Genomic DNA, 16,558 nt, shown 5'->3' on the forward strand with positions numbered 1-16,558 from the left:
CGTGCTTGGTCTCCAGGGATTAACTGAGCTGGTAGTCATGTTACACAGTACTAATATATTGAGATATGAAAAATGGTCATAGATTCTATTATCTATCTTTACCTTTTTATCACTAGTTTTCGACTCTATCTTCTGTTGGTGTATACAGGGGAAACTTATTGGGGTACTGCATTCAAACAACAAGCTGGGTCAGAATGAAAGCATTTCATGTGTAAAATGCTTCCCATGCACTTCTCTATCACTAGTTGCTGCCAGATTACATTCACCTCCAAGTTATCCCTAATGACCGCCAATCTTTCCCTCATCTTGAATTAAACTTTAATCCTATGAACTATGTGATCTGGGGTAAGCAGCTGAATGATACTTGTTTCTTCTTCTGTAAAATGAAGAACTTGGATAAGATACTGGTCTTCTGGCTCGAACAGGCTTCAATTCTTTGATTTGGATTCTATGACTGAGGTACAAACGGCAAGACGGTGCACGAGGTGTGCGCATATTTCATTACCACAGAGCAGGCCGGCCCTCCCAGGAAACCCTGGAGCTCCGGCCGCCTTGGCTGGGGCAGTCTGCACTGGGGGGGGCGCAGTCGTAGGGGATAGAGAAGGCTGAAGGGGGGTCAATGAAGGGGCTTATTCCGTCTGTTCTCTTTCCATGTCCAGTTGTCATTAACTGTAGGTTCTCTGTCCCCAGGTGGTGCCCGCAGGGGACTGTGCTGACCTACACCGGCCACACGGTAAGAGTAAATGCTAATTTTTGTTTTAAAAAAGAATTCAGTTTTAGACTTCTGACTTTTTGGCTTTGTACTTTTGTTGCTGTAAGATAAATACAGGATGCTTTATTGTAAGAATTGGGATAATTTTTGTTCCTATAAAAACTTGGACACCATTTGTCACCACTTCCATGACAGCCCCTCCCCCCCCCGTTGTGTAATCCGAGTTTATACATCTGTTATTTCATAGACCTACCACTGTACCTCTTGAATAGTGAACGTTCAAACAACAATAAAAGAAAGTTCAAAGAGTAATTTGAATATGGAATTCCCAAGAATACATCGATACTCCAGGAGGGCTTTCTATAGTCCATGGTGGTAATAAGTGTCCGTGCCATGCGGAGAAAACAAGCCTTTGGATGTCATCATTACTCCACACTTAGGTAACAGAGATGTGAGCCGGCATGGAGAATACATATAACAATTCACAGCTATAATCAAATGGACGAAGGAAATAATAATTACTTTGTTCAGAAATTTTAAGTGCTTCCAAAGCAAAAGTAATTTTAAGAAATGACTCCAGGAAATTGAAGGAAAATGTTGTGACAGTTAATTTAGTGGAAAAAATAAGGAACAAAATACTAAATCTATGGAGTACCTCAACTGTATGATTTCATTAAACACATGCACAGCGAAGTGAATGTGTTTGTGGCCGAATCACTTAAATGCTGGATGTCTGTGGTTCTATAAACAGGAACGCACTGTGAAATATCTGGATGTATAGAAGAATCTAGCAGCTTTCCTCATGTCAGAGCAAAAGTGGATTGGATAGGCTGCAGGATATCATGGCGTAGAAGTTTTAAAGCAAACTAGTATTCAGTACAACACTACAGAAAATAATAAGACTTACATCCCAAATAAGATAACGGACTCTGAATTAGGCCTCAGAAAAAGCATGTGAAATCCACTAGAGATTAGAGATGCCATACTATTACTCCCCACAAAGGCTAACATAAACTCCTACATCTTTTAGGAAGGATAAGTGAAGTGAAACAGGGCCATTCTATCCCATTTTAACCAACGCTGATGTGTCTGAGAAGTTGCAGACCTGCGTTTGGGCTAGTTGCCAACCCTCAGTGAAAAAGGGCTGTGAAGGCTGGAAAATTTTCAGAGAACACTGGAAACCATCAAAGAGCTAAAGGCACTTCTACAGGAGAGAAATCTTAGTACTTTAGAAATTACAAAAAGGGAAGTTGAATTCTAAGAGGGATTATGATAGAAATCTATATACTCATACAAGGCACCATTGGGAGTGAAGGACCTTTTTCAAGAAATTCTGAAAATTAGACAGTTGGATCAACTTTGGACAGTTTTAAAATTACATTTAGGACACAAATGGAAACTCCTGATTTGGGCTCACACAACCAGTCACAAACCTCAGGAACTCACTGCTTCCAAAAGGCAGTGCTGGGCTGCCGCCACCTGAATCTTCAGAAACAGATCACGATGAGTAGCCGCCAGCTCGGATCCAGGTGGAACTTACATCCACTAATGACTACGGAATCTTTTAAACTCATATGCTATCCTAAACTCCTCCACTATCTTAAACTCATACGCTATCCACCACCCAATTCAAAAGTTAGGAACTCACAAATAGTCTTGTTTCTTCTCCCACCCAGCCACATCCCTCCCTACCCCACTGCTAGGATTATTTTGAAGCAAACCTCATTATTACCATATTATTATTACTTAATATTATTATTATTATTACCTTAATAATATTATTACATTATTACCTTATTATTTGTAATCATAACTACAGTATCATAATCACACACACATTCTGATATATCATTAAATACATGTCGGTAATTTTTATTCTGTGAAGAACAGCTCATTTCATAAATGAGTATTTATGATTAATACCTAAATTGATCATGTTTACATCCTTTCTCTTAGGATAAAAGTCTGTTATCTCTCTGCTTTCTAAACATCTTTTAAAAAATCTAAGATTCCCATCCCTAAAAAGAAAATGTTTATCTTCTTTAAGGTACCAACAGCTCACCAAGTACAAGGAAATATCTTCATCATAAGTTATCACAGAGAGACGTTAGATTCCCTTGTACCTGTTAGTGCCAAATTTCCACCCTTGCAAAGCCCCATCAGGAATAGGCCATTGTTCAGTCCTGGGAGGCTGTCTTGCTGTGGGTGTCTTTGCCAGGCCACACGTACGTGTAGCTTGCAAACGTCATCGCTGAGCCCCACGCTTCTTGCTCCATTTTGTTTTTTATTTTATGTTATTGAAACATGAGTACCTAGATCTGTTGGCCTAGTGGTGGGGAGTGAGGGCATTTGAGGTCTGAAGGCAAGCCTGACATGAGTATCTTGGGGGAAAGCATGGTGATTATTATCTAACAGTTAACCTTTGTCCAAGGGTCATTCGCTTCTCATCTAAAGGTTGCTGGGAGACCTAGAGTGACATCTTGTGGTCCAGGACAGCTCCTCTCTTACTTGGACGTGAGTGGTTAGGAAAGGCCACAGGGTTCTGGAAAATCGCAGTTGGAGAATATATGGTTAGGACCACCACAGAACCACACGTGGAACAGCAGTGCCTAACCACAGCGGACCCTTTACCTGCCTGTGCGTGCAAGGCTTTGAGAGCAGGTGGTATGTAAGGTGTTTTCAATATTGCCCACTTGTTTTTATATGATTTTTATATGTATGAATTTTTAAGTACAAATATAAAATTTTTATATTATAAAATCCAGTTAAATTATACCCTTGCACAAAACAATTTTTTATTGTAGACCCTGAAACAAAATGCGAAGGGCTTCTGCTGAGGAAAATGTACCTGTCCCCAACGTCCAGGACACTTAAGAATGGAGAGTCATTCTCTGTTAGCTGTCACATAAGGGTGATTTCCACCAGACTCAAATGTTTATTAGTACAGAGGGTGAAAATCTCAAAGTATGTCAAATATCATTTTTAACATTATAAAATAAAAGATGTCCCTGAATTTGGGATATCTTTAACCAAAAGATGTACATGATTTTTTTAAAGACACAAGTAATTCCTATATGTGGAAAGAAAATAGTAAAATACAATTTGAAGTCAAAATCCCTATGTACTTAAACCATGAGAGACTAGCATAAACTCTAACTACTAAAGTATATTAATTTATAGCTGTGTAATGAATGAATAAGGTGATAAAATGTCATTCATTCATTCATTCATTCATTTAATGATTATTTCCGAGGTGTCTACTGGATGCTGTGTCCTGGGTACACAGATGAAAAACAGTCAGGTCCACTTGAAACTTAAACTCTAGGTAGCATTTCAGAATTGCACGAGCCTCACTCACTACGTAAGAAACCTCTGTGAGACCAGAAGTCACAGACTCTCAGGGTCATTACAGTCTCGGAAGTCCCCATCTCTAGGTTGCAGTGTCGCCCCTTAACTTCTAGAAGTTTCCGTGAAATACCTGATTTGCATACAATTTTCAGTAGTGATTCTCAATAAAGAAAACACAACATTATAGTAGATGGTATGCTTCCATTACTAACATTTTGATGAAGCCCCAAAGAATTCTGTGAGAAAGTGGGCAGACACGATTTTCTGCCATTGCTATTATTCTTAACATGTATCTCGGAAGCATTTGGCTAGCACACAAACTGTGAAATGAATAGAGAGGTAGCAAGATGGAAGGATGCCACTGAAAAAGGAAAAAAGGGTGCCTGGGTGGCTCACTTGGTTGAGTGTCCGACTTTGACTCAGGTCATGATCTCACGGTTAGTGGGTTCGGGCCCCGTCAGACTCTGCTGACAGCTCAGAGCCTGGAGCCTGCTTCTGATTCTGTATCTCCCACTCTCTCTGCTCCTCCCCTGCTCATGCTGTCTGTCTGTCTCTCTGTATCTCTCTCAAAAAAATAAATAAAACATTTTTTTAAATTAAAAAAATAAAATACCATGCTGTTTTAAATAAAATTAAAAAAAAAGAAAAAGGAAAAAAAATAAATAAGGAGAATCTAGCTAAAGATATCAATTCTGCCTTTGAAAACAGGACTCAGCATTTCTCCAGACTTCTGTTAAACGTATTTGTGGAAGAAGGGACACATTGCATTTCAAAAACTCCTGATTTTGTTTTTTAGCCACAGTAAACAGCACTAAAATATTTAAAACTCCCATTGATGTACCTGTTGTTTATCAGCGCCACACGCACCAGCAATGTATCTACACTCGGCGTAACGCATCTCAGGAGACCCACTTTCTAACAGGGCTGCTCACTTCCACACGGAGGAGCAGTTTGCAGTCTTGACCCTGCCCTCAAGTTCTCAAAGCTGGGTCCACACCCCAGACCGAGCAAATAGAAAATTGTTACCTTCAGAAAGTTACCTGATTTCTTTGTGCCTCAATTCCCTCATCTGTAAAATGGGGTAACAATCCTACCTCACAGGATTTCTGTAAGAATTAATATATAAATCAGAACTTTGCCTGGTATATAGTTAGCCCTCAATTAATGTGAGTTTTTATGGTATCATACTAGCTAAAGTAGAATTGTAGATATAAATGCATGTAGATATGAACGTAGATATGAATGCATCACTCATGCTTTTTTTCATCAGATCTTGCCTTTCTATTTAGAAGCAAAGTTTAAAAGCAAATTAAAAACTTACCATGCTCAAGCATTTCAGTTACTGGTCAACTCCACAAACACTTATGGCTCATTAGATGCTCAGTGACTCTGGCTATGTGAAACAGTTTTTGGTATAACAGATATAACTTTGCTACTTTGTAAGAGAAGCAAAGTAGAACAACCAACCAAACAAAATCAGTTCATAAAAATTATGCAACAAAAAACAGACTAAAACAGCTGCAGACTCAGAAATGTCTGTCCTATGTCATAGGTGAGTCTACTGATTACAAAGAAAGAAACGCTGGTTGATATAAAACAGATCAGCCATTTTCATGTAAAAATTTAAAAAACTAGAAAATACTTAAAATATTAGAAGAATATTTTAAAAAGAAAAGAGAAGAAGCCACAAATTTCAAAGTACAGGGAACCCTTGGATTGAAAGTCGCTTGTTTTGCGAGTTTTCTGCAAGATGAGCAAACATTTCTAATACATTTGAACTTGATAAATGAGTGATGTCTTGTAATAAGAGTACTACGTGATGCCTAATGTCACATGATCACAGCTGAGACAGTGGTCCTTGAAATTCGCTTTGATATCAAGTGCTTTGGATTACAGGCAAGCTCTTAAACCTAGGTATTACTGTAATTGCAAGCAGCAATATTCTGGAAGCACAGAAGTCTCTCAAATACCCTTATCAACAGTCTCTAGGTTCTGGAAAGTTTCATTAGTGGTGACGAAGCTAAATGAATTGGTCAGTCCCCAAGTTCGGGTTTGTTCAGGTGAATTTTAGTTCCGTTCTTCCCTAGGTAAACGCCTGCTTAAAAGACAAAGGATCAATGACAATCCTGGATGTGCAGCAATGCACTTTAGTGTTCTCCACTGAACATCCCTTGATAAAGTTAATAGCCATTACCCCAGGGCTTTCAAATGTATAAACTGATACATTACGTCACCATGCCAATTTTCTTTTCCAATTTCCTTTTATTATGTCCATCTTCATTCATCTCCAACACCATCACCTTTGGGTCAAAGGCCCAGACCAAGCTGCTGGATACTCCTGCGCTGTAACAGATACTAGCTATTCTCCTGACACCCGTTCTGGCCATCATCCAATCCGTTCTGTATTGATTATGTGATGTCTCTGCGTTGGCTTCAAAATGATCCCAATGTAATTTTTGCAGGTTTGATTGTGTACTTCTGTCAAAGCAAGGTTGTAGCTCGTAATAGGATGTTATCTTTCTGCTCAATCTATGGGCCAGGATGTTATTTAAAATAGGCAACCTTATCATAATAGATTCCTTAGAAAGCTGATGCTTCATGCTTGATTTGGTTTGCTGATATTTTAGTTAAAATGTTTGCAGCTATGTTCATGAGTGATTTTGGCTTCCTCTAGTTTGCCTTTCTTGTACTGACTTTTTCAAGTTTGGGCAATGTATCCATTAAACTTTGATCACTCAGAATGTTCCAGAATGAGGAATGTTTTTATAGCAATCAGTCCCCCTGTAGTTGTAGGTTAGGAGTCTCTGTGAGGCTGCTGTCTCTGCAGGTGCGTTGGGCTTGAAGTTCCCACTGTCTGTCTGTCTGGCTGTAGGTACAAGAGCCAAGTGTCAAGTAGGGGAGAGCAAAGATGTACTTGAAACCTGGAGGAAAACCTGGAATGGAGTTTGTCTGTCACCACCTCCAACCCCAGGGATGTCGGTGCCCTTCACCCCAGAATGCTCACACAGCAGGCCTGGGACTCTGAAATCAAAGCGGGCAGCCTGGAGGGAGCTGAACTCGCTGTAGGTCTGGCACTGCCAGGGGACCAGTGACGTGTGCGAGCAGCATGACACAGACTTGGACTCTAAAGGCAGCAGCTCCTTACTTTGCTGTCCGATGTTCTACAGAGTTCTCCTGTGCCCAGTCCTAACCCCGGCCAACGCTAGAAAAGGGATCCCGGAAGCAGTTCTGGCATAACTAAGCTGACGTGGTACAAAGCCACTACATGGGCACCAAGTTCATGGAATGAGATGAGCTGGGGGCTCGGCACTGACTTTCTCTGCTGTCACGGTTCACCTGTTAGAAATGTTTCTACCTATAATGCTTGGTGGATGCCCCTGGTTACAACATCTGCTCTTGGATGTTCTTCGGGGGAGGTGTTTTTTTTAAGTTTATTCATTTTTGAGAGAGAGAGAGAGTGGGGGAGGGAAGTTACAGAGAACTTGTCTCTCAAAAATAAATAAACATTAAAAAATTAAAAAAATAAACAAGAGAACTCAACTTATTTATTTAAAATCATTATTTAAGTTACTGATATATTTAGTTATTTATATTGTATTTAATTTATTTTTCCCATATTAGTTTTGGACTTTGTCTTTTCCCCATCATTTCTATGTTTCTCTGTTCTCTGTCTTTAGTTCTTTTGGTTTGATTAATTTTATAATTGCATTTTCCCCTATTCTCCTCTGAAAGTTATATACTGAATTTTTTTTTAACTCTGTGTCTATTATTTTATTCCAACTCCAACACTAAAGAGAGCTGGAATAAAATTATCCCCCTAATCTTGTCTGCAGACGTGACGTATTTTGAGTGTAAGTTTGGAGTGGCCCATGTCTCCTATACCAATTCCACTGTTCCACGGGGTACCACATATGAACCACATTTACATCCACAGCTACTTACGTCTGCAGCACAAAATACAAACTTGCTAATCATGACCTGTCAAAGATGACTCTGAATTACTATGTATGACTTAAACCTGGAACCCCTCTTTAGAAACAGGACCTCACACCCAGTGCAGAGAAAAAGTCTTTCCCTGAAACTGGCTAGTTCTTTAATACACCTCAGTCTTCTCCTGTTACCAAGTGAGATCGGCAAACTGAACAGGCACTTCAATGAAAAAGACCCATGCCTCACTTCGGCCACCACCCTCTTCATAATTTGTCCTCTGAACATGGCTTTTCAGGAGTTTGCAGATCACCTTAATTATTCCACAGCTCACTACCTACAAGCGATGGGGCACATTACAGAAAACTAAGCGAACATAATAAAACATGGAAAAATCCTAAAGTTGACCTTGGCATAGATTTAATAAGGAGGGCACTTGTGATGAGCACTGAGTGTTGTGTGTGAGTGACAAATCACTCAATTCTATACCTGAAACCAATATTATACTGTGTGTTAGCTAACTGGAATTTAAACAGAAACTTGAAAAAGGAAAAAAATTAATAATGGTTATTTAAACCTTTTACGGACACTATGAAGACAGTTGATGGGCTATAGGATATAACAGGAGAAAGGAAGAATGATACTGCTAAGTCAGATTTTTCTGAAATGATGTTCTTAAAAGTTGAAAAAATAATCATCTAAAAAAGAAGTTTCCAGACCACATATCAGGCATGCTCATTCCACAGGTCCAGGAAGTAAAGAATGGACTCTTCGAAAGATCAGATAGTTTAAACCAGTATTACAGCACCAGACACAGCCACAGAATGCCGGAGTAGGCAACATGTACCACAGTGTGTCACTTAGGAGGTGAGTTTGGGCCCTGTGGACTGACAATTAGGCGAAAATGTGAATGGCATCATCAATGACATGAGAAATGCTAAAATAAAAAAAAAATAATAATGTATTTGCAGAAGTAAGAGCTCCTTCAGTAAACAAAATGCCCTGATGTCTGCCCAGTGAAACAGTGCTGGGGTTACTAAAGACAGAACAGTACCCAGCTAATGGAACGGGAATCATAAGGTACTCCCTTAAAAATGGCAAAGGTTGTCTACAAAACCAAAGAAGCAAAAATGTTCAGAGAACATTATACTTAATGGCAAAATGTTGAAAATTTTCCCTCGGAATGGAAAAAATTAAAAAAGGGACCTAGTTATAACTACTCCACTGAACATTGTACTGAAGGTTTTAATCCTCAGAATAACTGAGGAAGAAGAAAGAATGGCGTGAAAATTAGAAAGGAAGAAACACAACTGGCATTAGTCACAGATAATATGATTTCTACCTAAAAACCCACAACACCTACAGACTCTTATGAGAATTAATGAGAGTTCCCAGAGTCAAAATTAATATTACGAAAATTAATTGTATTTCTCTATGCCTACAGTGTAGGAACGGAAGATGAAACAGTTTAACAAGACACTTTTCACAGTACCATACAACAATTTAATTCCTAGGAATGAATTCCACAAAAATAGGTAAGACCTCCTCAGGGGATAATAATAAAACCTTACTGAGAGACATTAAAGAAAACCTAAATAAATGAGGAAATACATCATGTTTATTCATTAGAAGGGCAATTACTGCAAAGATATGAATTATCCTTCTAATAAATGATAGGTTAAATAAATTACAACAAAAATATCCAAAGGTGTCTTGTGAACCACAGAAGTTGCTTCTAAAATTTAGAATTTCAAATTACTGAGGATGGCCAAAGTCACTGAGAAAATAGAACAAAATGGCGGGCGGAGGGGGAGGCTTGCTCTACCAGGTACCAAGATATTTGAAAGCTGTAAGAACCAATGTAGTGTGGTTTAGGTCTGGAGAGATGTACCCAATAAGAAAGCCCATGAACAGACCTTTGTACGAACAGACACTATGCATATACAGAAGGGCTACGGCAGTGACCTCGGTTTACAGAATGTATGACTAACTTCCCACTACATGCGATGAATATAATTGCCTATCCACTTAGAAAACATGGGCTTACCTTTAAAATACTCAATTGCAAATGGATAATTTGAAAGGAAAGGTCTAAGAAGAGAATAGAGAAAAATACGTTTGGGGCGCCAGGGAGGCTCAGTTGGTTAAGTGTCAGGCTCTTGATTTCGGCTCAGGTCATGATTTCACGGTTTGTGGGACGGAGCCTCACTGCAGGCTCTGTACCGACAGTTCGGAGCCTGGATAGATTCTCTCTCCCTTTCTCTCTGTCCCTCCCCCACACACGTGTGAGCACAGGAGGGTGTGGTCTCTCAAAAATAAATAATTTTTTTAAAAATAAAAATATTTTATCTTGAAGTACAGCAGAAAGTTTTGAAATAAACTACACAAAAAGCGTTAACCACAATGGAAAAGATTTATAAATTTGATGATTTTCAAATAAAGAGCGTCTGTTTCTATCGTAAGAAAAAGAAAGTGAAAAGTTGAGTCACAAAAGATATTTGTAAGTAGTGTCTTTAAGTTTACTTTTCATTTTCTATTTAATTGTTAGAATGTACAAATAACTTCTAAAATCATGAAAAACAAGGCAGAAGACCCAGTAGACTAGACGGCAAAATATTTGGTAGGCACACCACAAAAGGGGAGATACGGATGGCCGACGGACATATGAAAACGGCATTCTTAGGGAAATGAAAAGTAAACCCTACACTGCATTAAACCATACATAATCTGTACTTCCAACGAATTGGCAAAAATTTAGACTACAATACCACATACTAGCAATCATGGGTGGGACTGAATTCTTGTACACTGCGGGGTTCACTGTAGATGAACTCATGTTGGAGAACAGTGTAACACCAACCAAAAAGCCAGATTTACACATGTGGTATGACCTGGCGAGTCTACTCCGAGCGCCCTCCAATCTTGCGTGTGCTAGATGCTTATCTCAGTTATGATTCCTAGTTACCCCAAGTTTGGAATTTACAGCACTGAAAATGAATGAACTCCAGAGACACATTGATTAACTGTTTCTCTCATGCTGTTCAGTGAAGAAAGTAAATCAGGAAAGTATATTTAGAGAATGATACAATTTGTATACAATTTAAAAGCAGGCTAAACCAAACCGTATGTACTTGCGGTATATTCAGGGCGGTGAAGCCCATAAAGAAAGACAAGAAGACGATTACTAGGAAAATAGCCACCCTCTGTCTGGAGACAGGGACAGGATGTTCTGAATGGAAAAGGGGAAACCTGGACCCCTTTTGAGGCCCTACGGATGTTCTATTGCTTGATGTAGATGGTGGTTAAACAGGGGTCTGCTATATGGTCTTTTACTTTTGTATTATTAGAAATTTTTTTGAGAGCAAGACAAAGAATCTTAGCATGCTGCATGCTCAGTGTGGTGCCTGATGCAGGGCTCGATCCCATAACTCTGAGATCGTGACCTGAACAGAAATCCAGAGTTGGATGCTCAACTGCCTGAGCCACGCAGGCGCCCCTCTGCTTTATAGTCTTTTATAAAAGTCTGTATCTGTGTTCTGTTTATTTCTTCCTGAAGTAGTTTATTTTATGATTACAAAAATACTAAATAACAAAAGGAGGCCAGCCCAAAAGATCTTAAGTAGAGGAGGGGGTTAGCCGCAAAGCTAACGGCCCAATAAGAGAAGGGGTAGCACTTGGCTCTTTTGACCCTGGTGCCCATCACTGAGCCGCAGGACCTGGGCCTCCCCTGCCTGCCTACACGTGGTGAGTGTCTACTCCAAGCATGAGGCTAGTAAGACCTTAGCTCTTCCCCCATTTGTGCAGCTAAGTCACCATTCCCTGCCCCGGAACAGAGTGCCCTGGATGACCATGGGCTTTCTCTTCTTACCAAAAACGTGCGCGGCGGCCAGGGAGAAGAAGGGGCCGTACGACAGCACTACCCCAGCGTGGCGGCCGAGGAAAGTTGCCACCCATATGTCTCAGGGGACCTTGGGGGACCCCTGAATTGACTCAGTGAAAGCACTTCTGTCTGGAAGACCACGGGGGCTTTTCTGAAATAAATGTCATTATCTGTTCCGTGGTGACTCGTGACAGTTCTGGGAAGCTCAGTTGAGTGCATTCTCCATGTTCTGGAACAGGGCAGGTGCGTCACAGGTGTGATAAATTCACAAAAGGTACCTTGGGTTCTCTGTGCTGAAAGATTCTCTGGCCAAAACTGATTCACCGACAGTGAAAATAACATGAAAGAATCATAACTGCAGAGCGAAGAGAGGACTCAGGTCCCGTGGACTTCAGTGGCTTACGAATGGCTTCAAAGAAGCCCCGTGAGGCCAGCAGACCTGCGCTGGCAAAGCTCTGCCTTCAAACAGCACAGCGCCCACTCTGTCAGCTGCACTGAGCTGGAGCAGCAGAGAAAAACTCAATGGCTTTAAAACAAGGTCCAAAACCCATTGATCTTGTCTAACTTCTTCATTTTGCAGATTCAGAGAGGGTAGGCACTGTCCTCAGAGTCACAGAGCACGTTCCCAGCAAAGCAAGACCGGAGCCAACCAGGATTGTCCGCTCCCCACCTGTGCTCTTTCCAGCCCGTGGTATCACTGCTCCACGCCATGGGCAGACACCTCTAAACCAGTGAGCATAAAACAAGGAAGGCAAAAACAGATCTAGCAACCTTCTAGTCCCTCCGCCAGAAGGTTTCTGTAAGGATGCATGAGCGCATGATCGTACGTGCTCAGAACAGCCCCTGACACAGAAGTGAGGCTGGGTTGGTGTTTGCGATCGGATTCTCATAAAATGACACTTTCTTCCTCCTTCCTGCACTTCACCCACTTGGTTTCAATGTTCCATCTCGGCCAACGGCCAGCCTGAAATTGACACAGGGCCACAGACCCACACCAGGAATGAAAGCCGCAAACTGCACCATGGACAAGGACTTAACGTAAGAACAATTTTACACATGATCCTTCCCCTCCCCTGGTTCTAGCCGCAAACAGTTTTACACCCACGGACCGCGCACTGGCGGAAGTGTCAGGCGCTGGCAGCAGCTGCGGGTTTGCGTTGATACGGAACAGACAGGCGTGTGGCACCTGTGTCTGCCACGCTGAACGCACTTGCAGGAGGAGGGCTTTGAGCAGGAAGCGCAGGAGGTCAGCAGTCCCAGGTGTGCGGGCCTCGACTCCGGTGTGGCGTGTTCGCCGGCTCTGGAGTCCCGGGGCCAGTCGGTCCTTTTGGGCAGCTGTCTCCCCACAGGGGTCTGACCCCACACTGTGTGGGTCACTGCTCTGTCATGCCCTTGTGTTTCCTTATCCAGCCAGTCCTCCTGCGCCCTGGACGAAGAAGCCAGTGCATGATGGGCAACAGTAAGTTTTAAAACAAAATTTTATGTGTATCAATCCTACCACTTTGCTAACAAAAACAGACACGACAAAATTTGGGGCACAGGCTTGAAGGGTGAAGAGCTCACGTGCAGAGGTACTGATTCTAAGTTCTACATCAGCCAGACCCCTTCTTGGAACGCCCTCTGACACTTGACAACTTTCTCACCTGCTTCAGAGAAAACAAGGGCGCCATCTCCTCTCAGTTACAGTTCTGATATATGGCGTTTTCTGTTTGTGACACATGCTTTGAAGGGCCCTAAGGAGCAGGCGGTTCAAAACGAACAAAGAACAAACAGTGATATCTGAAGTTTGGCTCAGAAAGCTTAAAAGTTTCAGAATAAAAATGTATCTCCTGAAAGTGGAAAATCAAAGGCAGATAGCATCCGTCACCAAAAGACAAGCCGTCTGTGTTCCCAGGAGACGGATTCGATGCCTGAATTCAAGTACCGTCTACGAGCACACTGAGGCCAGCGGGAAAGAGGCCGGGCAAGGGCTTGTTTTGTTCGAGGGGGCGGTTAATGCCCACGCAGGAAGTGATAAACAGGAGGGGACAAGGGACAGGAAGTCTGGTTAAGAAGGACAAGGAGTGGAGGGCATTATTCTAGATTTAACTTCTGGGCGGGACTGATTTTCTGTCTGCATTTTCCCTTGAGCATTAACTCCCCGAGCCTCTCCGTGAACACACATGCAGTGTGTACACGGGGCCACACCACGGGGCGAGGCGTGACAAGAATATGCGAAACCCTGTGCTGAAAGTGGTAATAAATCCATGGACTTGAGTGTGAATCCTCCTCTTTCTCCCTTCTGTCTTTCCTCCTTCATTTGTTCCTTCCTTCCTTGATTATTTAATACTCGCCACGCACTAGGCACTTTTCTGGGCTCTGAGGATGACACGAATCTGTGTCTTCAAGAGGCTTGTAACAAACCGGCCCGGTGGTATAGTCAGTGTTGCACTGGTTTGGGGTATCACGTGGATGGTGGGGGTGGGGGACGGCAGGGAACAGCACAGAGCACTGATTCTGTGTCTGGCCGGGATTATTACAAAGATCCTGAAAGAGAGGCTGAAACCTGATATAGTCTGGAGCCAGGAAACTGCTTGCTTCATAATACAGACCAAAGAAACAAAATCCCACAGAATGGTCAGGATGAGTGATGTCAGAAGCAACATCAAAACACCAGGGCTCGGGGTTTGAGTTTCCTCTAACTAGATCAGTCACCTTGAGTAAGTTCATCTACATTTAAACCATTTCTGTCTTTGCAAAAGAAGCGTCAGTGCCATCGACTTCGTAGAGGACAGTTATGAGGATGAAAAGGGATAGAATGCATGGAAAGACTTTGTGAGGTGCAAGAAAAATACGCCATATTGTCATCGGAAAGTCTAAGTTAGGTCACCTCGAGTCAGAGCTGGCGATAGAAAAGGTCAGGAGACGTGCTAACCACCCCTATGAAGTCTAATTACAGGGGATCTGAGAAACAAGAGATTCACTTATTTCCATTTCTTATCTCCTCCTCCTCCAATATTAACCACATAATATTTACTAGGAAAGCATCTCAATTTAAGAAAATGTGGTATATGAAATACTTATACTTACAAAAGAGTTTATTTCCAAAGGAATTCTTCTAAGTGACAAGTTACATGGTAAGACAAAAATCCAGTAATTTACTAAGAGCGGTTGTGTACCCAACTTCTAAAATACAACTGTGCATTTATATCTGTCTCTCTCTGTCTGTACTTGATCAGTATTTTACTGAAATAAGCTTTAAATGCACCTAGGATGGAGCCACTAGGAACAGTAGCACGTGCGTAGAATATTACAATGCCGATTTATCACACGGAACTGATGTCTGTCGTCTCACAAAGCAGATGGCCGGTATTGTAGCGGCTTCGTTGTTCCTAAACAGCCTAAGGCAAGCCAGGCCAGGCCACCTCAGGGACACGGAGGGTCGCCATGCACTGCTGTGTCACTCAGAAATGCAGCTGTCCCCTTACGGAAGCCGCCGTTAGACGTTCCAGTTTGAGAAAGTTCTTTGTCCATCATCCTATTCCTGCCAAATTTCAGTAGCAAGACCTCATTTCTGACGTGAGGTTGAAGTCCACACTGGGCCACGTACGCCTCAAGCCCGCGCCCGGCCATGTACACTGCAAGCCCGTGCCCGGCTGTGTATACTGCAGGGCAGTCCCTGCACCAACAGCCTTCATATCCTTACGGCCCACATGCCTCCCCAGTTGTAATGTACATAGTTCAGTGGTTTCCTACTCAAGAGGGAAGGTGAATTCCTTATTTGGGATTTATTATTTTCCGAATAGAGGCATAGCCCCCTTCGGATAAGCTCTCCAGCAACCTCATAAAGAAGCAAGTGTTCCTGGAGGCTCGTGGAGGGGTATTTTGCAAACCTGTGCACGGGGCCCCAGACGACTTAAAATATTGACAGGTTTTGAGCTTATACACTGGTTCTATGAAATAATCCTGCGTCATTTCCAGATATAATCTGCTCATGTTTTTAAATAAAAGGGTTATTCCCTCCCCTTCTCATAAGAAAAAACAAACAAAGAAACCCTTTTTGTAAGATACGTCCAATGAAAAAGTATGTTTTGCTTGCTTCCTGGAGAGACCGGCTGGCAGAGAGACACAGAAAATAAAGGGAAAAAGCCAAATCCCTCCATGAGCTGACTCCACTCCTCCTGGCCAGTGTTGTCTTTACTGGTTTTTGTCTCCGCTTTTCAGCTGCCACGGATGAAGAGGAAAGAAAATGAAGGGCAGGAAGGTTTGGCAGAGAAGTTAATATCCGGTGCTGTGGTATTTTGGAGGTGGGCGGCTTCAGCTCCTTCTCTGGCCCTTGCTCCAGAAGAATCATGAAATTTGCTGCCGTGCACTGTTACACTTTTAGGATAATGCCTTTGCAGGAAAGACGAGGATTTTGCAAATAGAGTCATGACCAGGTTTGCCCAGGAACATTCCCGTCCAAGGGATTTCTGTCAAGAAGAGCTTTCTTGATGGAATAAGATGGCAGGAGAAATTTCTGCAAGTAATTAATCGTTTTTCATATTTATTTATTTTTGAGAGCGGGAGTGAGTGTGTGAGTGGAGGAGGGGCAGGAAGAGAGGCGGGACAGAGGATCCAGAGCCGGCTCTGCACTGACAGCAGCGAGCCCCATATGGGGCTCAAACTCATGAACTGTGAGATCATGGCTGGAGCCGAAGTCGGACACTCAA

The 16,558-nt window shown here is 42.1% G+C and overlaps 1 protein-coding gene and 1 long non-coding RNA gene across 3 annotated transcripts in view; one reads left to right on the forward strand and one right to left on the reverse strand.

Annotated features, from left to right (window-relative positions):
• The window catches only part of LOC115287538, a 35,120-nt gene extending 27,603 nt beyond the window's left edge, over nt 1–7,517 (forward strand). Inside the window, exons 9-10 of the long non-coding RNA XR_003906529.1 lie at nt 691–733; nt 6,933–7,517. This is a non-coding gene — a long non-coding RNA (uncharacterized LOC115287538). The remainder of the gene's footprint in view (nt 1–690; nt 734–6,932) is intronic.
• The window catches only part of ASB5 (ankyrin repeat and SOCS box containing 5), a 49,160-nt gene that overhangs the window by 21,887 nt on the left and 10,715 nt on the right, over nt 1–16,558 (reverse strand). Inside the window, exon 1 of one of the 2 annotated variants that reach the window (XM_029934067.1) lies at nt 2,836–3,074. The exons of the other annotated variant lie outside the window; for it this stretch is intronic. Within the exon in view, the coding sequence (XP_029789927.1) occupies nt 2,836–2,872 (37 nt within the window). The 5' untranslated portion in view covers nt 2,873–3,074. Of the gene's footprint in view, nt 1–2,835; nt 3,075–16,558 lie in introns of those variants that run through there. 2 annotated transcript variants of the gene reach the window in all.

Source organism: Suricata suricatta, chromosome 1, assembly GCF_006229205.1.
Source record: "Suricata suricatta isolate VVHF042 chromosome 1, meerkat_22Aug2017_6uvM2_HiC, whole genome shotgun sequence".
Classification (NCBI taxonomy): domain Eukaryota; kingdom Metazoa; phylum Chordata; class Mammalia; order Carnivora; family Herpestidae; genus Suricata; species Suricata suricatta.